General features: G+C 45.4%; 1 protein-coding gene across 7 annotated transcripts in view; it reads left to right on the plus strand.

Annotated features, from left to right (window-relative positions):
• The window catches only part of Gm272 (predicted gene 272), a 121,323-nt gene that overhangs the window by 44,202 nt on the left and 56,607 nt on the right, over positions 1-20,514 (plus strand). For 6 of the 7 annotated variants that reach the window (XM_006516992.3, XM_030247495.1, XM_030247493.1 and 3 more), the window contains 3 exons: positions 9,957-13,351; positions 18,280-18,409; positions 18,882-19,960. In XM_006516992.3, coding sequence (XP_006517055.1) covers positions 10,007-13,351; positions 18,280-18,294 — 3,360 coding nt within the window. In that variant the 5' untranslated portion in view covers positions 9,957-10,006 and the 3' untranslated portion in view covers positions 18,295-18,409; positions 18,882-19,960. Of the gene's footprint in view, positions 1-4,037; positions 4,216-9,956; positions 13,352-18,279; positions 18,410-18,881; positions 19,961-20,514 lie in introns of those variants that run through there. The other variant, XM_006516995.2, reaches the window with a different exon arrangement.

The raw sequence follows: 20,514 nt of genomic DNA on the forward strand, positions 1-20,514 counted from the left end.
CATGCCTCGAGCAATCGCGTGCGTGCCGTGAGCAATCGCCATTATAAGATGGCGCTGGCTTCCACTGCACCTAACTAGTAAACAAGCCTTATGCGCAAGTGCAAGAGTGAATTCACGCCTAGTCACTGCCCATCTTGCGGTATAGTAATGGGGTGATGGGCGAGCAACGAATCAGGAGCTGTCATGCCACATCAGGTGCTGAAAAGTCATGCTGCGGGCTTTATAAGCAGCGCCATTTTCCCGGTTCGGGGTCTTCCCTCCTGATAAGTAAGCAATAAAAGCTTTGCAGCAGAAGATTCCGGTTGTTCTGAGTGTGTTCTTGCCGGCGGGGACAAAAGCTCGTGAAATATTTAGTATTGTAAATAAGTACACTGTAGCTTCAGACACACCAAAAGAAGGCGTCACGTCTCATTATGGGTGGCTGTGTGCCACCATGTGGTTGCTGGGATTTGAACTCTGGACCTTTGGAAGAGCAGTTGGTGCTCTTGCCCGCTGAGCTATCTCACCAACCCCCTGGGTACTATGAGGTCTCATTTATTAGTTGTTGATCTTAGTGCCTGAGCCATTAGAGTTCTTTTCAGGAGGTTGTCTCCCGTGCCAATGCATTCAAGGGTATTCCCCTCTTTCTCTTCTATTAGATTCAGTGTATCTGGTTTTATGTTGAAATCTTTGATCCACTTGGACTTGAGTTTTGTGTAGGGTGGTAAATATGGATCTATTTGTAGTTTACATGTAGGCATCCTGTTAGACCACCAACATTTGTTGAATATGCTATCATTTTTACCACTGTATGGTTTTGGCTTCCTCATCAAAATGTTTATGTCCAGAGATGTGTGTGTTAATTTCTGGTTCTTTGAGTCAATTCCAATGATCAACCAGTCTGTTTTTATGCCAATACTATGTGGATTTATTACTATTTTTCTGTAGTACAGCTTGAAATCAGGGATGGTGATACCTCTAGAAGTTCTTTTATTGTACAGAATTGTTTTAACTATCCTAGATTTTTTGGTTTTCCATATGAAGTTGAGAATTGGTCTCTCAAGGTCCCTGCCAACTCTGCATCCAACTTTAATAACTGGGTATCAAGACTGGTTCTTGGCACCTATTATTCTCTGATTTGGCCTTTTCATACTATCCAAGATTTCTTGGATGTTTTTTGTTAGTAACTTTTTAGGTTTGATATTTTCTTTGACCCACGTATTGATTTCTTCTAACATATCTTCCATGTCTGAGAATCTCTTTTATCTCCTGTATTCTGTTGATGCTTCAGTCTATAGTTCCTGTTCTCTTCTTGATGTTTCTACCTCTTGATTTCCTCAGTTTGTGTTTTCTTTATTGTTTCTATTTCCATTTTCATATCTTGAACAGCTTTATTCATGACCTTCACCTGTTTGATTGTATTTTCCCGTATTTCTTTAAGGGATTTGATTTATTTCCTCTTTAAAGGCCTCCATCATCCTTATAAGATTGGAATTAAGGCCATCTTCTTGTGCTTTGGCTGTGTTAGGATATCCAGGGGTTGCTGTAGTAGGGTATCTGGGCTCTGCTGGTGCCATATTACCCTGGCTCTTACTGTTTTCTAATGCTGGCTTTTAGCCATCTGGTTGTCCTTGGTGATGGCTGGCCATGAAGGATGCAGCAAGAGTGGTGGGCTGGAAAATGGAGCTCAGGGAAGCAGATGAAGTTTACTGTTGCTGACTATGCCCCAAGGGGACATGGAAGGCAGGAAATTGGGGGAAGTGTAGCATGGATGTTCGTGGGGTGGGCAGGCCTCCTCAGGAAAACAGACAAGAGGCATAGACCTGAGTCTTCACACTATTGAGATGGGAGTGTTTATTCATTTTTGTATAAGACATTAAACCTTGGCTTGACTGGTTAATGTGGAGCCTCTTCAATGTTTTTTCAGAGTTGATACTTTGATTTCATAATTACTAATGCTGAGAATAATTTTCTCTTTAATCTGTAGCCCAGAAGCTCTCAATCCATGGGTTGAGACCACCACAGAAGTCGCATATTAGATATCTTGCATATCAAATATTTACATTATGATTCATAACAGTAGCAACATTTCAGTTACTAAGTAGAGAACAAAACAACTTTATGGTTGGGGATCACTACAGCATGAGGGACTGTATTAAAGGGTCATAGCATCAGGAAGGTTAGGAACCACTTTTTTAAGCCAAATTTCATTCAACATTTTAAAAAAATGAATCTCAAGGTTTAAGCCTATGTCTTTTGATAAATCCACAAGTTCTTGAACTGATAAAAGCAGTTTATTGGTGTGGCTTTTCTTCAATGGATCATGGTTTACAAACTCAGCATAGAGCTTCAGAATAAAAATGTAAAAGCCACATTCCTGGACTTGTATCCCATCTCCTGGGGGAGGCTTTCTCCATCAAAAAATCATCTGTACCTGGAAACACTCATAAGATCAGGAGCCCTGTGCTTACAGTAACTTCTGTAAAACTTTGAAGGTACCGGTACTGTCTAGTTTTGCTTTAACTTGATACAAGCTAGAGTCATCAGAGAGGAAGGAGCCTCAGTTGTGGAAATACTTCCATGAGATTAAGCTGCAAAGCATTTTCTCAATTAATGGTCAGTGGGCGATGGCTCAGTCCACTGTGGGCGGGGCCATCCCTGAGCACTTGTTCTTGCCAAAGATCTGTATTTAATTGCCATCATTTTATACATTGCAGATCTCAACTGTTCATACCCCCAGGTGAGGGTAGCTGGTGACCTCTTCTGACCCCCGACAGATATACATGCAAGAAAACACTCATATACATAAAATAAAATAAACAAATCTAAAATATTTTAAATCAATGAGTTCATTCATTCATTTATTCATTATTCTTTCATACAGTACACCCCAACTGCAGTTTCCCCCAGTATCCAACAACACTGATTTAAAAACTCTGAGTCCTTATGAAAAAATAATCAGATTTCTGTTCAGTCAAAAATATAACAAGATCACCTTTCAATTAACCTCAGCTATGCATCTAGTAATTAATAAACTTCTGACACTGGAGTCTGTTTTTACAGATGTTTGGAAACAAATGACTGTTCACTACCCAGATTTATACCTATTTGATAGTGTCCTACTATATAACCCCTTTAAAGTCCTCAGAGAGATGAGAGAAAATGATGCATCCATTAAGCAAGAACTCGATACTTTAGAATGAATATTTCAACAATATTTAATAAGAAAAGAAAAATGAGTATAATCATGACTGGAGATCTGGAAGCAGAACTGAGGAGATCTATAAAGTTTAACAAGAAATTGAAGACTTGATTCAAAAAGTAGGTGAAAGTATTTTCAAGTAGAACAAAGGAGAAATCGTATATGGGATGTCTGGGGGTTAAGTTTCCAGGTCTATGAACTAAAACTGTTTTAGAGTGACTCTGTCCATAAAGAGGAAAATTCTGAAAATTCAGGATGTTGAACTCCATAAGGAGGTGCTGACTTTTTATGATATAAATCTAGAATTCACTAAGAAAAGGTTTTTATGTAGATTAGGCACAGGCATTAAAGGAGAGAAAGGGGCCGTGGGGAAAGGACAGTGCACACTCCGGCTCCTTAAGAGGAGAACAAATTTCCTTATAGACCATTAGCTCCTTGAAGACGGCTACATCTCCAGTCCTGTTGATTCCTGGAGCCAGCAGCTAACAAAGACCCACCTAGCAAGTGAACAGTTTCTGGACTGTCATGTTCCTCAAGGAAGAGAGCTAGGAGCTGGAGGCAAACCCTAACGCTGACCTTCAGAAAGCCAGTCCAGGATTTTTACAAGTGGAATGGGAACTGGGGATGGAAGAAGTACCGCCATGAGTTCTGTGGAGAGAAGCCATTAGGATAAGGGAGGCAGGCATGAGCAGGCACAAGTGAATGGGAACATCCTGTCCCTTATACTGCCCTGCCTTTACTGACAACTGCCTTCTTTCCGCATGCCAGGTCTAAGTCACATGACTTCAGCTCGACCAATCAGGAGAGCTCACCCTGCTTGGCCATCCTGATTGGCTAGGTTCTGTGCATGTGACCAATTAGGTCATGGGTCAGGACTCACAGTTGGAAATTTGAGGTGGGTGGCCAAGACAGTTGGTGCCCATCTTGTTCTACTGAAGGCATATCTTTCAATACGAGGGCACCAGTGGCAGAGGCAGTGTACAAAACTACAGATCTGGAAGAGGTGCTTCCTAATCTACTCATCCAACGTCCAGGTACAGTCTTGCCTGTTGTCATTTGCCATTACAGTGTTGTGAATCCTTAACTCTGTTTAATGGTTTGTCAAAGCCACTTTAAATTGGGTTTTATGCTCCTAGCCTCTGCTCCTGCTGGTTAGCTGGTAGAGATCCTAAGGGCTGTTAAGTCCAGAGTTTTAAATTGGCAGTCTGTGATGGTTCAGGCAACTGGCATTTCCTTCTCTCCCTCTCTCTCCCCCCACCCCTCCCCTTTCCTTCCTCCCTGCCTCACTTTCAGCACCCTAGACTCTACCTAGGATAGAAAACAAGAAGTAACTAACACTGGCTAGTCACACGTAGCACAGTCATCTCCAGCTCCCGAGACTCACAACACTTCTTTATGACTGAGCATGAGATTTTACACTGGGTTCTGTTTACATGCTATATCATTTATCAGTCTGAGATGTGGAACCATGATGAGTGGCAGGTGAGCTCATTTCATCCCACGTGTTGCTTAACTTGGTGTGAAATGCCGACTATTCTCATTTAAGAATTTCATGCTTGTCTGTCTGTGTTCATCAAGGAATTTGGCTTTTTTTTCCCTGTCTGTGGCATCTTTATTAGGTTTTGTGTACCAGGGTAATCTGACTTTGCAGAATCAGTTTGGAAGTATACTTTTCCTTTCTAAGGACTAGTGTGAGTATCCCCATTTCTTCAATGGTCCAATAAGGTTTCTTCACATTCCTTTGTGGCCCTGGACTTTCTTCTGTTTAGGGATTTTTTTTAAATTATCATTTTACTTTAAAAATGTATCTACTAATATGTTTTAAATGTTATTGTCTTGATTTTGATAGGTCATGTATGTCTAGAAATGTGCCATTTCTTCCAGTTTTTCCAATTTATTAAAGTTTTCAAAATAGTTCCTAACAGTCCATGGACTTTGATGGTACCTGGCATAATACCATCTTTCTTTTCTCTAATTTTATTAATTTGTATATCTTTCTTGATTAGCTTGGGTAAAGGTTAGTCACTTTTGCATATATTTTCAAATAGCTTTGTTCTTTTGTTTTTTATCTTTCTGATTCTTTCTGATAACATTTTGTTCATTTCAACTTTGATTTTTTTATGTGTGCATTGCTACCCACTTCTTCTTCTTCTTCTTCTTCTTCTTCTTCTTCTTCTTCTTCTTCTTCTTCTTCTTCTTCTTCTTCTTCTTCTTCTTCTTCTTCTTCTTCTTCTTTTTTGGTTTTGTTTTGTTTTGTTTTGTTTTGTTTTGTTTTGTTTTGTTTTGTTTTGAGACAGGGTTTCTCTGTATAGCCCTGGCTGTCCTGGAACTCACTTTGTAGACCAGGCAGGCCTCAAACTCAGAAATCTGACTGCCTCTGCCTCCCGAGTGCTGGGATTAAAGGCGTGTGCCACCACACCCAGCACTACCCACTTCTTGACCTGAAGTGCACCATTAGGTTGTTTGGTATAGTTCTGAATATTGTTTGAGATTTATAGGATGAATTTAGTCATTTCCCACCCATCCCTTTCTCTCATTCTCATGCTTATCTCTCTACTGCTTGACCCTTCTCAACAAGACCCCCTCCTACTTACTGTCTTCTCTTTATGTGTGGCCCCTAAATTTCACTAGAATGCATTACTCTAGTGTGGGTGAGAGGTTATTTGCTAGAGCAAGGACATCTTAGTTTTCCTGTTTATTTATTTCTCATACACTACATCATGACCATAGCCTCTCCTCCTCCCAGTCCTCCCCTACCTCTCCTCTCCCCCTTCAGAAAGAGCAGGCCTCCCAGGAATATCAAATGAATACAGCATAACAAGATGCAATAAGACTATGCACAAACATTCATATCTAGGCCAGATGAAGCAACCCAGTAGGAGGAAAATGGTCCAGCAAAAGAGTCAGAAACACCCCTACTCCCACTGATAGGAGTCCCACAACCCCCCAAGCTAATCTGCTATAACAGATATGCAGAAGACCCATATAGCACATACTCATGCCAGCTCTATGGTTCTTGCTTCAGTCTCTGTGATCCCTTTTGAACTCTGCTTAGTTGATTCTATGGGTCATGTTTTCCTGGTATACTCAACCTCTTTGGCTCCTGCAATCTTCCCTCTCCCTATTCCTTGGGGTTCCCTGAACTCCACCTAATATTTGGCTGTGTGTCTTAGTTAGGGTTTTACTTCTGTGAGAAGACACTATGATTAAAGCAACCCTTAAAAAGAGCATTTAATTGGGGCTGGCTTGCAGGTTCAGAGGTTCAGTTTATTATCATCAAGGTAGGAGTATGGCAGTGTCTAGGCAGGCACGGTGCAGGAGGAGCTGAGAGTTCTAAATCTTTATCTGGAGGCTGCTAGCAGAGTACTGGCTTCCAGCCAGCAAGGATGAGGGTCTTAAAGGTTTCACCCACAGTGATATGCCTACTCCAACAGAGCTACACTTTGTAATAGTGCCACTCCTTGGACTGAGCATATACAAACCATCACACTGTGTGTATCTGCATCTCCTCCCATCAGCTGCTGGAGGCAGCCTCTCTGATGATAATTGGGCTAAGCACTGGTTGGTCTTTGAGTATAGCAGAATATAATTTGGAATTACTTTATTGACTTTTTTTGGCCAGTTATGTTTGGTTCCACCCGAGGTCTCTGGAGGCAATGCAGCTTTCAGTTCCTGGCTACCCATGCAGTGTGGGCCATGGGCTTCTTCTCATGGTGTGGTTCTCAAGTTAGACCAGTCATTGGTTGGCCACTCCCACAAGCTCTGAGCCATCATTGTGACTTGTTTGGTGTCTCAGTCCCACCACTGGGAGCCTTGCCTGGTTGCAATAGATGTTTAGTTTAGGCTTCATATCCCCCATTACTAGGAGTCTTCACTAGGGTCACCTTCAAAGGTTCCAGTAAGTTTTCACTGCACTAGGTTTCCATATTGCCTCCCAAATGTCCTCAATTTCAGTTGTCTCTCCCTGTACTCCTTCCCTCCATCCCTCCCTTACTTGATCCCTTCTGTTCCCATCCCCATCTACCCATAGTCCACTCACAAAATTTGTTCTATTTACCCTTCCTGGAGATATCCATGTGTCCTCTCTAGTGCCCTCCTTGTTACTTAGCTTCTCTGGGTCTGTTGATTGTAGCATGGTTACTTTACACTAATATTCACTTATATATCATGTTTGTCTATTTGGGTCTGGGTTACCTCACTAAGGATGATTTCTTTTTTAGTTCTATCTACTTGACTGCAAATTTCAGATTTAATATTTTTAAGAGCTGAATAATATTCCATTGTCTATATGTACTACATTTTGTTTTATCCATTCTTCAGTTGAGGGATGTCTAGGTTGTTTCCAGTTTCTGGCTCTTATGAATAAAGCTGCTATGAACATGCTTGAGCAAGGTCCTTGTGGTATGTCTTTCAGATATAGCTGGGCTTATTCCCAACTTTCTGAGAAATTGACATACTGATTTCCATAGTGACTGTACAAATTTGCACTCCCACCAGCAATGGAGGACTGTTTCTCTGAGCAAGATCATGAAAAAGTGGCTACACCACTGGAGAAAATGATTCTCTCTCAAACAATGGTACCTTCTAGTAGTCTCTTAGGCAGCCATGGGGTCTCATAGACCCCTCCTGTATCAGTGATGAAGAGTGGAGGAGCCCAGTCCCATTGGATACCACAGTGGAAGTGAGTTCTTGCATGTAAAAGCCATGCCATGTCCTGAAAACACCTTTTTTTTTTTTTTTTTTTTTTTTTTTTTGCTACACATCTCCCCATCCTCTGGCCCTCACATTCTTCCCATCATCCCCTCTTCTATCACATTCCTGAAGTTGTGGGCTTAGGGCGTGGGTGAAGACTTAGGGCTGAGCATTCCACCACCATGAATTCTAGCCATGAATTTGGCAAGGTTGGCACCAGTCCCTGCCCTCAGCATAAGAAGCTTCTATGACTGAGGTTGGCTGCAGCATCAGCCTATGGCTATCAACATGAGTATTTAGAAGTCCATTTGATAACATGAACTCAAAACAACAGTAGTAGGTTCTACCCTGGCACCTGTGACTTCATCAACTAAGGGTTCTTGATCTGTTTTATAGAACAGCTTATCCACAATTCCACTAGAGGGCATATCTTGCTTGGCAAGCCATCATTGTAGCTCTTAGGATTTACAGCTGGATCAGACTCTTGATGACTATTCTTTACCAGTTTTTGACACTGTGAAGATAGCATCCTTAGGCACTGTGAAGACTAGCCAGTAGAGAGAAAACTTCCAGCCCATCTTCAACTTGATTTCTCTGTGTCCTGTGACCAAAGTAAGTGGTGTCTCCAGTAATAGGATCTTACCATTACGCTTTAGTGAGCCACCGGAGCAGTGACCATTTTGGGGGTTTCCCTGGCTGACAATATCTGGCACTGGATTATGTACTTAATTTAGCTATTAAAAGGGGCTTCATCTATTGACACCAGCATACAAATTTCCTTTAGATTGTAGTTTTTAATGAACTTATAAGATCATATGATTCCATGTATCTTTTTCACATGTTCTCATTTTGGCTACTGCTCCCATCCCTACTTCTCCTCATCCTCCCACCCCTCCTTAGACTCCCCTCCTGTATCCCCCTCCACCTTCCTTTCCAATATATTCTACTATCCCCTTTCCCTTAAGGCCTCTTTCTCACCTTTCACCACCTAAGAGTCCCTCTCTACCTCTCTGACCATCACCAGCATTCAATGTTAAATACATAGCATTAACAATTCATATATAAGAGAGTTTTCCATGGCATTTGTCTTTCTAAGCTTAGGTTACTCCAGTATAATGTTTTACACACTCCTTTACTTGTAAATGCCATGATTTATTTAGTTTCTTTGCCAGTAAATAAAATTCCATTGTGTACATGAACATTTTTATTATTCATTCATCCATCAATGGACATTTAGATGTGTTTAATTTTATCCCTATTGTAAAATGAACTTGGAGGTGCATATATTTTTATTGTAGATCCTGGAGTCCTTTGGGTATAGGCTCAGAAGATGTGTCTGAGTTATATGTATATGGTAGTTCTATATGTAATTGTTGAGGAATGTCCACACTGATAGTGGCTGCATCAGTTCATACTCCCACCCACAGCAAATAAAGGCCCCTCTTCCCCTACATCCTCACCAGCATTTCCACAGATTCTTTTCCTTGATGATACTCATCCTGGTTGGAGTGAGATGAAATTTCAAAGTTGCTTTCAATCTGCATTTTCATGCTGGTTAAACACTTTAAAAATATTTATTTACCACTTGTCTTGAGAACTTGATGTTCAGTTTCATAGGTTATTTCTAATCAGATTGATTAGATCTCTGATTGTTTTATGTATGAATTTATTGACATGAGCTTCCCTTTTTGACTCCGCAGTAGAGTGAATACAAAAATGTCCCCCATAGGCTCACATATTTGAAGAGTTGGCCCACCTTTGGTGAAATTGCTTGTGAAGGTTACTGAACCTTTCAGAGGTCCAGCCTTGCCTGAGTATATCCCTTAGGGTGGACTTTTGAGCATTTATATATAGCCTTGCCCACTTCCTGTGTGCTCTGCCATGTGATTAAGATGTGATCTCTTACCTTCTTGTTCCTGCTACCTGCTACCTGCTACCATAGCTCACTTGCCATTGATGGACTCTCCTCCCTCGGGGAGCCAAAGCAAACTTGATTATTATATGCTGCTTTCAGCCATAGTATTTTGACATGACAATAAAAGTGTAACTAATACAGATCTGCTTTTGATTTTTTGAAATCTAGTGTTGTGAGTTGGTACTGGGATGGACAGTAAATAACAGGAGGAAGTGACAATGCAGCAGGATCGTAAAGCCAGCTCCTCTGAACAGGAGCTCCTCATTGGTCCTTACAGGGTCCTCAAGACCCTCGGCACAGGCAACTTTGCTCAGGTGAAACTGGCTGTCCACCTCCACACAGAGGTGCAAGTTGCTCTGAAGACTCTGGAAAAGGATAAGAAGAATGCTACTCTGATTTCAAATGAGCTAGAGATCATGAGATTAGTAGACCACCCTAATATAACCAAATTGTTCCATGTCATGGAAACCACTGAACATATCTGCATGGTTATGGAATACGCTTCTGGTGGTGATCTGGCTGGTCGCATCATAGAGGTGAGCTACATACATGAAGAGGAGGCCCGACACATCTTCACACAGATAGTTTGTGCAGTTAGTTACTGCCATGAGAATGGCATCGCACATAGGGACATCAAACCAGAAAACATTCTGATGGATGCAAATAGAAACATCAAACTGTGTGACTTTGGCCTGGCCATCAAGGTTAACACTGAGCAGAAGTCGACAGTGTTCTGTGGCACCCTTCCATACTGTGCTCCGGAACTTTTCAACATCCAAAGCTATGATCCTAGGGCACTTGATATCTGGAGCATGGGAGTGGTACTATACATCATGGTGACAAAGCACTACCCATTCAAAGCAACAACATATGACAAGATGAAGGAGGAGATGCAAGACCCACATTACTATATTCCACCAAAGCTCCCAGCACACATTGCCAACCTCATTGTGCAGTTGTTCACTATTGATCCTGTTCAGAGGCCCAAGATAGGTGATGTTATGGAACATCAGTGGTTGCAGGGCAGTGAGGAGTTTTCAAAAAGAAACCTATCCCAAGAAACACTCTCCAGCAAGCCCAACCCCAGTATTGTGGCAGCTATGCGGACCATGGGCTATAACCCCAAGGACATTACAGACTCTCTCTATAAAAAAAAATTTAATAGCATCATGGCGACTTACTTAATTTTAAAACATCAGTCACCTTGCATGGACAACGCTAACCACAAGGTTAAACTCATGCAGCCCAGTACTGACGTGATACCCACAGATCCTCCTACTGTCCATCTCTTCCTAAAGAAGATAGGGGATAAGCCTGACAATTCCACCTCTGCCTCATCAGCAAAAGACCAGTCCCACAATGATGACAAGCTTGTAAGGAAGAACAGCAAGAATCACAGCATGGCTGATGTTCTGTGCTGCCAGCAGATGAGCCTGCCTCCCCAAACAGCTGCCCAATGCGGTCCTGTGCAGCATCACCAGGAGCTTCTCTTGAATAGCAACTTGCAGAAGAGAGGCACAGCTTCCAGTGCTGTGTCTTGTGGTCCTGTGCAGTGTGATGATGAACGGCTCTTGAACAGAGGCTTGCAGAAGAGAGACATGGTTTCTAAGGCTGTGTCCTGTGGTCCTGTGCATCAAGACCATGGGCAGCTTCTGAGCAGCAGTTTGCAGAAGAGAGACATGGTTTCTAAGGCTGTGTCCTGTGGTCCTGTGCATCATGACCAGGCACAACACCTGAGAAGAACCTTGCAGAAGAGAGGCACAGCACCCAGTGCTGTGTCCTGTGATCCTGTGCAATACGATGATGAGCAGCCTCTGAGCAGCAGCTTGCAGAAGAGAAGCATGGCTTCTAGGGCTGTGTCCTATAGTCCTGTGCATCATGACCACGAACAGTTCTTGAACAGCAGCTTGCAGAAGAGAGACATGGTTTCTAAGGCTGTGTCCTGTGGTCCTGTGCATTATGACCACAGGCAGCTTCTGAGCAGCAGCTTGCAGAAGAGAGACATGGTTTCTAAGGCTGTGTCCTGTGGTCCTGTGCAGTATGGCCATGGGCAGCTTCTGAGCAGCATCTTGCAGAAGACAGACATGGTTTCTAAGGCTGTGTCCTGTGGTCCTGTGCAGTATGGCCATGGGCAGCTTCTGAGCAGCATCTTGCAGAAGACAGACATGGTTTCTAAGGCTGTGTCCTGTGGTCCTGTGCAGTATGGCCACGGGCAGCTTCTGAGCAGCAGCTTGCAGAAGACAGACATGGTTTCTAAGGCTGTGTCCTGTGGTCCTGTGAAGTATGGCCATGGGCAGCTTCTGAGCAGCAGCTTGCAGAAGACAGACATGGTTTCTAAGGCTGTGTCCTGTGGTCCTGTGCAGTATGACCACAGGCAGCTTCTGAGCAGCAGCTTGCAGAAGACAGACATGGTTTCTAAGGCTGTGTCCTGTGGTCCTGTGCAGTATGGCCATGGGCAGCTTCTGAGCAGCAGCTTGCAGAAGACAGACATGGTTTCTAAGGCTATGTCCTGTGATCCTGTGCAGTATGGCCATGGGCAGCTTCTGAGCAGCAGCTTGCAGAAGACAGACATGGTTTCTAAGGCTGTGTCCTGTGGTCCTGTGCAGTATGACCATGGGCAGCTTCTGAGCAGCAGCTTGCAGAAGACAGACATGGTTTCTAAGGCTGTGTCCTGTGGTCCTGTGCAGTATGGCCATGGGCAGCTTCTGAGCAGCAGCTTGCAGAAGAGAAGCACAGCATCCAGTGCTGTGTCCTGTAGTCTTGTGGAGTACGATGACGAGCAGCCTACGAGCAGCAGCTTGCAGAAGAGAAACATGGCGTCCGGTGCTGTGTCTTGTGATTCTGTGGCGTTTGATGAGCATCCCCCGAGCAGCAGCTTGCAGAAGAGAAACATGACATCAAAGGCTGTGTCCTGTGGCTCCATGCTGCACGACCATGAGCAGCTCCTGAGTGGCATCTTGCAAAAGAAAAGCATGGTTTCCAGTACTGTGTCTTGTGGTCCTGTGCAACATGAGGAACAGTTCTTGAAGAGCAACTTGCAAAGGAGAAGGATGGTTTCCAAGGCTGTGTCTTGTGGTCCTGTGCAGCATGACCATGAACAAGTCCTAAGCAGCTCCATGCAGAAGAGAAACACATTGGCCTCCAGGGATGTGTCCTCAGGCACAGTGTCCTCGTCCTCCATGGGTATTCTTTCTGAGTACCACATCTTCCAGGAGGATCCCCAGGATGAATCCCTGACTAAGTGCAGTTCATACCCCCATAATACAGCATCGGTATGGAACTCTGAGGATATGATCACCACAGACAGTTATCACCAGGACAGAAGCTTGTCCTTGCAGGAGACATCTGAACCACACTTTGCCAGTGCCTCTCCTCAAAACCGGCCAGGTGGGTGGAAGCAGGCAAAGAGAAGGATGGCCAAGTGTCTAAGGAGATTATGCTGCTGTCTGCCCGCCCAAAGGAGAAACTGCACTTCGCAGAGGAGAGTGGTTCCACGGGAGGCAGGAGAAAATAGAGTTACAGAAGACCAGATGTCAGGGGACAGTGGAGTCACCCAAAACCAGGTGAGGGGAATCCAGGTGAGGGGGGATGGTGGAGTCACCCAAAACCAGGTGAGGGGGATGGTGGAGTCACACAAAACCAGGTAGTGAACATCAAGATGCCCTTTGGCAGTTTACTTACTATATGTATTTTCTAACATCCTTGGTAGCTGACACATGATAATTGTATGTGCTTCTGGGGTATGTGCCTTAACATAGGTACCACATCCTGTGCTGCCAGCAAATGAGGCCCCACTTTCCCAACCTTGCAGCATTCTCCTTAAGTGGAGCATGAGAAAGCTGAATAGAGGTAGATAGCAGAGGATGGTGACCAGAATTTGGGGAAGGGGGCAGCTGCGGCGTTTACTATAGGGAGCAGTGATGTAGAAGGGAGGAGTCAGGTGGGGGGATCTGCACAGCAGGGCCAGCTCAGTCAACACAGTCAGCTACAGCACAGTACACCCCACACATTTCAGCCACAGACAGTGTCTTTCAATGCAGTCTTTCTGCTTTCAAGTGATGATTCTCTGTGGATGCTGAACCACAGGGTGAGGAATCCGCCCAGGGTGGACTGAGACAGGGACAGTGGGAGGCAGGCAGGATGTCTAGGTGGCAGTGTGCTTACAAGTTCTGCAAAGAAGGCTTTGTCCTGCATAGGAGGAGGTAAGTGAATTATCATAGGTGCTCCCCAGGAAATCCCAGCCAGGAGGGAGTCTAGCTCAGTGGTGGCATTCCATCGCATCCTGCTTGGAGTGGAGACTGAGCTGAAAGCATGCCTGAATTAACCTGGAGTGAGAAGCCCCTGTGGCCCTCACTTGAGGCAAGCATTGAAAATACTCGATGAGACACATGCCCCTGCCCTGCTCACCTGTCTTTCTTTCCTGTTTCTGTGTGTGAAAAGATGGTTTAGCATATTGGAGGAATAATCTTCTCACCAGAGAGCTACTAGATAGCCTACCCCACTGTCCCAAGGTAGGTTAGCTAGATTGAGTCCACACCCCAAGCAGTCTGTTGGGACAAGCTAATAACATTTATTAGAGAGTCCAGCTCTACAAGGACAGTCTCAAGAGACCTCCTGATATAGGTTGTGAGATCTTTATACAGACTTTGGCAAGGACCTTGATCACCTTGGTTCCTCCCTGTAAATTGGCCTGGCAATGGTTTTACTCACAGTTTTGCTGACATAGAGTCACCTTGGTGGGGTGCTGCTCTCAAACTGTCACACAACAGAAGACGTAACATCTGTTGGTGCTGTGGGGCTGGGAATTCCAGTGTGATCAGGTTGGTGGACAGCCTTGATGGGGTAAGCATTGGGAGACGAGATGATGTGTGGTTAGGAGGCAGTGAGGTTTCTGTGTCCGGAAGTCTCTTCACATTGATGCCTGAATCCTGTGACCAGTGCAGAGCAAAGCCTGGGGAAACCTGAGCTGGAGTGTCCCCAAAGAGGGCTGCATGTCCTTACTTCCTCAGTCTCCCATAGTCCCACCCCCCTTCCAAGTCAGAGGACCCAGCCTCACAGTATTCTGGGGCAGTGGGTCAGAAGGGGGAAGGAGACCATTTGTCTGACAAGACAGTGCCAGCAAGCTGGAGAATATGTATCACTAAACTGCGCAGCTGAGGCGCTGTTGCACTTTGGAGAGGTGAGTGGGCCTTGCCTGACCTAGGGCATAGCAACTTTAGATGCCTTTGCCACCTGCTGTGGAACTGATTTGAACCCAGCATCCACCTTTAGAGTCAGGCCTAGGTGGAAACTAACTATCATCCAGCTGGGGCTTTCAGCCATCGGTGCCAGCTTCTGTGTTTCCTTATACAAGTTGTCTGCGTGTTCTCCTAGGCACTTGGTGGTAGAGAGCTTCTCCTTGCACTGAAGGGTGGCCACCCACACAACACTGAATGTATAGGCCAATGTGGGGGCTCTCATTGCTCAAGAAGTCCCTGAGCCCACTGAATACTGGTCTCTGGGAGAAGACACGTTTCGGGGCTCTGGTCTAAACACTGGCATGTGTACAGGGAAAGGCATGAGGTTGCTGAAGCCAGCTTGCCTCAACCCTTGGGACAGCTGTGACTGGCCCTGCCTTACAGAGGAGCAAAGGCCGACTGAGAGAAGGCATAGCTGTGGCTTTGGAAGGGCCTTGAAGGCAGCTCACCTCCATCCCAGCCTTCTGTGCTCAGACCACCATGGAGAAAGTGCTTATGCTGAAGATGGATAGCATCTCCTCACACTGTTCAGCATAGCAAAGTCTTGTGCCACTGGCCAGCCCCTTCATCAGCACCAAGTGAGCCTCACACAGCCTGGCATGCAAAACAGGCCCTGAGACCCTGAGCAGCTTGCCCAGGGGACCAGAATGGGTCCAGGTCATTGGGTGAGTACTGAGCTAGGTCCTTGGAGCTTCACTCCAGTGAAATTGGGGCCTGGGCAAGGGGGAAGTGACAGCTCTGTCCCTGTTAGGAAACCCCTAGGCAGACAATCCAGAGAATCAAGTGTGTTAGTGCTAGCTAACTAGTAGGTCTTTTAGGAAAGAGGCTGAGTCTGGAGATCATAGCGGTAGATGGGTAGCCCTGCAGGGTATAGTCATTTTCTTACTGCTCAGGAAACAGTGTTGCAGCCTTTGGTCTTCAACCTGAGAGAAGACAGTCAAGCAATAAACAGGCCCTCAAACCCAGAATCCACTCACTGCTTTCCTGCTCATTTCCCGAGCTGCTGGAGGTCTAAGTGCAGTCACTAGCAGTGACTGTGTACCCAGATCTTTCTCTACACCATCCCAAAGTAACACACTGATGTCCACCTCTTAGGGAGGGAAGCTGAGTTTCGGAGATGTTCAGTAGCTTGCTCTTTGGGACAGAGGCTGTTTGGTAGGGGTACTTTTAAAGTTCTGAGCCAAGCCTTTGGGTCCCAGCAACAATGTGCAGTGTGGCAACATCTGGGTCCCTTGGAGTTTCAGAAGAATTTCTGCTTTTGAGGCTCTCCCTCAGCACACATAGAGAACCTGAATTCAGTGTCATGCCAGTGGGTTACGAGAAGAGAGCAATTCATCGTGCCTCCCTCCTCTGCTTATACTTGTTAGGCATTTTGTTTCTGTCCTCAAGTGTGATGAGGGCTATAATGCTCAGTGAGGAAGCTTCTCTCTACAGACCCTTATATGCTTTTCCGAACACTCAGAACACAACCAGGAGTGTGATTATTGGAGCGACTTAAGGCGGAGGACAGAACAGGAATAGACAATGGCAAGTGAGGTAGAAGTTATCCTTCAGAGAGGACTGGTGTGAGGATCAGCAATGACCACTGCTGAGTGCTGTCTGAACCAAAGGGCGCACGTTTTCACGAGAGCAGTCTGCATGATATGTTAGCTGAGGATTCGGGAAGTGGCTCAGCGTCCTAGTACAGACCCAGTACAGCCTGAGGGGGCTTAAAAAGCCCACAGTTTGTCCTGATAGCCAATCGTCATTGAAGCTATCCTCCTGTGAGACCCATGTCTAGCAATGGCTACTGCTAAACTGATGGTCAGGCTCAGCCAGGTCAGCTGATGTGTTAACTCTTTACTTACCACGGAGCCACCTGATCAAGAGCCACACACAAGCACCCCCACCCCTCCAACTCTCTGAGTGCACAAGACCCGAAAAACTTCCTTCAACTCTGGGTTATAATAAATGTCGAATTTTACAAGTTAGGCTTGGTAGTATAGGTGTAGTCTTACCTTTGAAGACTGTGCAGGGTTCAGGGCTGATGCAGGAGAATTGTCAGTTAAACCTTGCTTGGGCCACAGGGCATTCAGGACCAGGCTGCCTAACATAGCACAGCCCTACCTAGAATTACATGTATAAAGAGGGCCATGGATGCAGCTCAGCAGTAGAATGCTTCTTCTGGCCTGGAGAGGCTATAGTTCCAATCCAGCAACGAAAGTCAAAGGCTGCACCCCTCATCTAGGACAGCCCCAGCCTTAACAGCAGTGTCTCTTTCCTCTTCTGTCTTCTAGTCTACTTTGGCCTTCCCAACCCTGTTCTGTCTTCCTAGTGTTTCTCTTTTTCCCAGGCTGCCTGGTGACTTGCTCTCTCCTGCCTGTCCCCTGCCCTGGTATCCTATTGTCTTGAAACTCTTGTCTCTAGCTGCATATGTATCAAAAGATTGCCTAGTCGGCCATCACTGCAAAGAGAGGCCCATTGGACTTGCAAACTTTATATGCCCCAGTACAGAGGAACGCCAGGGCCAAAAAGGGGGAGTGGGTGGGTAGGGGAGTGGGGGTGGGTGGGTATGGGGGACTTTTGGTATAGCATTGGAAATATAAATGAGCTAAATACCTAATAAAAAATGGAAAAAAAAAGATGCTTAGCATCTCCATCCAGCATCTTTCCTCCATCAGGAGGAAAATATGGGTTATCTAAGTACTTCAACAGTAAAATATGTAAACAAGATAATGTGGGGAAATCCTCTTTGAAAATGGCTTCCATGAATAAAACAGTGGGAGGCTATGATCTCAACAGTACCTTCTCCACAAAGGCACTGTATATGCAGCATTTAATAAAGAATATATTACAGATTGTGACGATTAAAAAAAAAAAAAAAGAAAGACATGAATGTTGAGGGCAGGAAGCAAGTCTAGGATACTTCCAAGGGAATCAACAAGCAATGCCTGGTATTTCCTGGTTCGCATGTTATGACTGACAAGTCATGATGACAAGTGCATGTCGTTGTATGTGTACATAGATGCACTCACAGATGTGTGCACACAGATGCAGGTACAGGTAATGAAACAGTAATGAAACAGGCTTAGTTCCAAAGACCTAGGATGCCATACCCAGAACTTGGCTAACACCAGGGCTCCAGAGACAGCTCACTTGTTCAACAAAATTTTCTTGTGACCATAGCTCATCTGTGTAGCCTGGATCAGGGTACGATTCATCCTCTGCTTTCTCTGGCTTAGCATTTCCTTTTTTTCTGTTTTTTTTTTTTTCAGGCTCTTCTTCAGTAGATTCTGAGAAACCTTCCAGCCAGTGCATCATGTGCATGTATTTCTGACCAGCTTCAGGCAGGATCTCTTTGAGTGCTTTAGTCTCTGGTGACTTCACTTATCTGGAGGCCAGCAGGTAGGTTACTAGGGTAACCCTCATGGTACATTTTTATAGAGGTGCATGCTGGAAGATAAGAGAATATGCTGGAGTAGGAATTTGGGTCCAGCTTCACCCCAGACATGTCAAGGAGAGAAAGGTTCAGGGGAACTGCACTGGCCTAAGGTAAACCAGGACAACGTGTCTTAAAGACCTATGAGAGGGAACTTTATAAGAGGAACATCTGGGGGAACCATGTGGGAGAACATTTAGAATCACCAATATCCCAGTTACTTTGCAAACCCAGTGCCTAGTTCCTGAGTGTAAGGCACATTGGACCTTTGGAGAGGTGACAGGAAAGAGGAGTAATATTCTTAGCCAGGTCATCTCAGACCAAGGGCAGCAGAAACCCCAGGCTATATGGAGCTAGTTAGCGAATGTAGCAAATGCCCCATTCTGAAGGAAGAGCAGAAAGTTGTGACTGATTTGGCCTCTGCATGGATACCTACAGGTATATGAGAAGCCCTCCCTGCCTCTTCAACAACATCTTCAACAACAGGACTTTAAAGATTCCTGTCTTAGTGGGGTGCAGGAGCAGGCACTAGAAGGCTATCATCATCTCCAACCTTGGATCCTCCCCATCACCTCTGTGCTCTCAAACTCTGTGAAACCTAGTTATGAAGTTCAGTCTGAGGTGAGATGGAGGCCATGACCAGCTTCCAGATCTGGAGGACTGCTAAGGGCAGGCGTGTGAAGCAAGGTCCTGTGGTGGGCTGGTTCAGTTCCAAAGAGGCTACTGATCTCAGGACAGAAGCACAGTTCTGAGGACATCTGAAATCCCTTGGGATCTGTAGGAATCAAGTTCAGTTGAGGTGTCCCAGAAAGAGTCTTCAAGTAATCTCTCCTTCAGGCCCACCTGAGTCTGCCCAGGACTATGGAAGATCTGTCTGACAAGCTGGTCAGGCATATGACTGGTGGAATACATCAGAGATCTTGGACTAGATCCAAAGATGCTGAAGCTGAGACTGGGAGAGCTGGGATGACCTGGGAGACAAAGGCCCAGGAGATGTCAGGAGAAAGCAGAAGGGAAGCTGAGAGGTGTGGCTGCTTCCCTCTGAGAGCTGTTCTTTGGCTTGTGTGCATGAGGGCATCACATGGTATAAAGGCAGAAAGCAGAGCCATGTCCTCAGAGTGTCTTAAGAGGCATCCTTCCTCTCTGTATGATCTTCCCATTTCCATCAACATTATGGATACAACTGAGTTGGGTTTGTGGAGCAGCCGTGCTTTACTTTCAAGATACCAACTTCCAGTCAAAGGCTTGGCACGTGGCTGGCAGGCTGTTCCATTGCACGACTCCCAGTGCTGGAGGAGGCAGCACTGTACTGAGTGGGTCACTTCTCCCACTCACTCCGACCAGCAACCTGAGTGCAGAGGTAGACTCCTGACCAGTGAGACATGAGGCCAGCAGATCTGGGACTACAGGGCAGAGGACTCCCAGAATTCTAGGTGATGAAAACAACCTCCTGGGCAGCAAGGCTATCTCCAAGTGGAGGGCCTTAGCTATGGGAGCCTCCTCCTGGCAGTGTTTGGGTAAGTAGTCCATTGAAGAAAGAGCAGTCCCCTCTCCTCCATCACACAACCTCTTCCCCAGACTCCCTGACTCGCTTCTCTGCCACCCATTTGGTCAAAGTTGCTTGGGTGCTGCCATTCCTGTAGGCCCCTCCACAGGCTCTCCTCCACTTTCATGATGGACATCTACTGGGCTGCAATTCATTAGGAACACTCAATCCACAAGCCCACCTTCTAACACCAGCTGACTCAGCCATCACACAACCCTTGTCCTTATGCCATTGTGGACTCTCAGCTTCCAGGACCTTACATTCTGTACTAAACACTAACACTTAGGGTGCTACCTCTCTTTCTGACCATCCCATGTGCCATCTATATCTGTGTGTGGAAGATTGGATGATTTTGTTGTCCAGTCTTCTGTTTTAAGACCCTAATCCACAAAATAAAGGTCATTATCAGGCTTAGGTCATGAGTGTGGTAGCCCTGATGGGGTGGTGTGCCTTTCTGTGAAGTTTGAAGGGGGTCCCTATGTTCTCTCTAAGTCCTATGTGATGAGACAGCTATGCTTGCTATAA

This window comes from Mus musculus, chromosome 13, assembly GCF_000001635.26.
Source record: "Mus musculus strain C57BL/6J chromosome 13, GRCm38.p6 C57BL/6J".
NCBI classification, from domain to species: domain Eukaryota; kingdom Metazoa; phylum Chordata; class Mammalia; order Rodentia; family Muridae; genus Mus; species Mus musculus.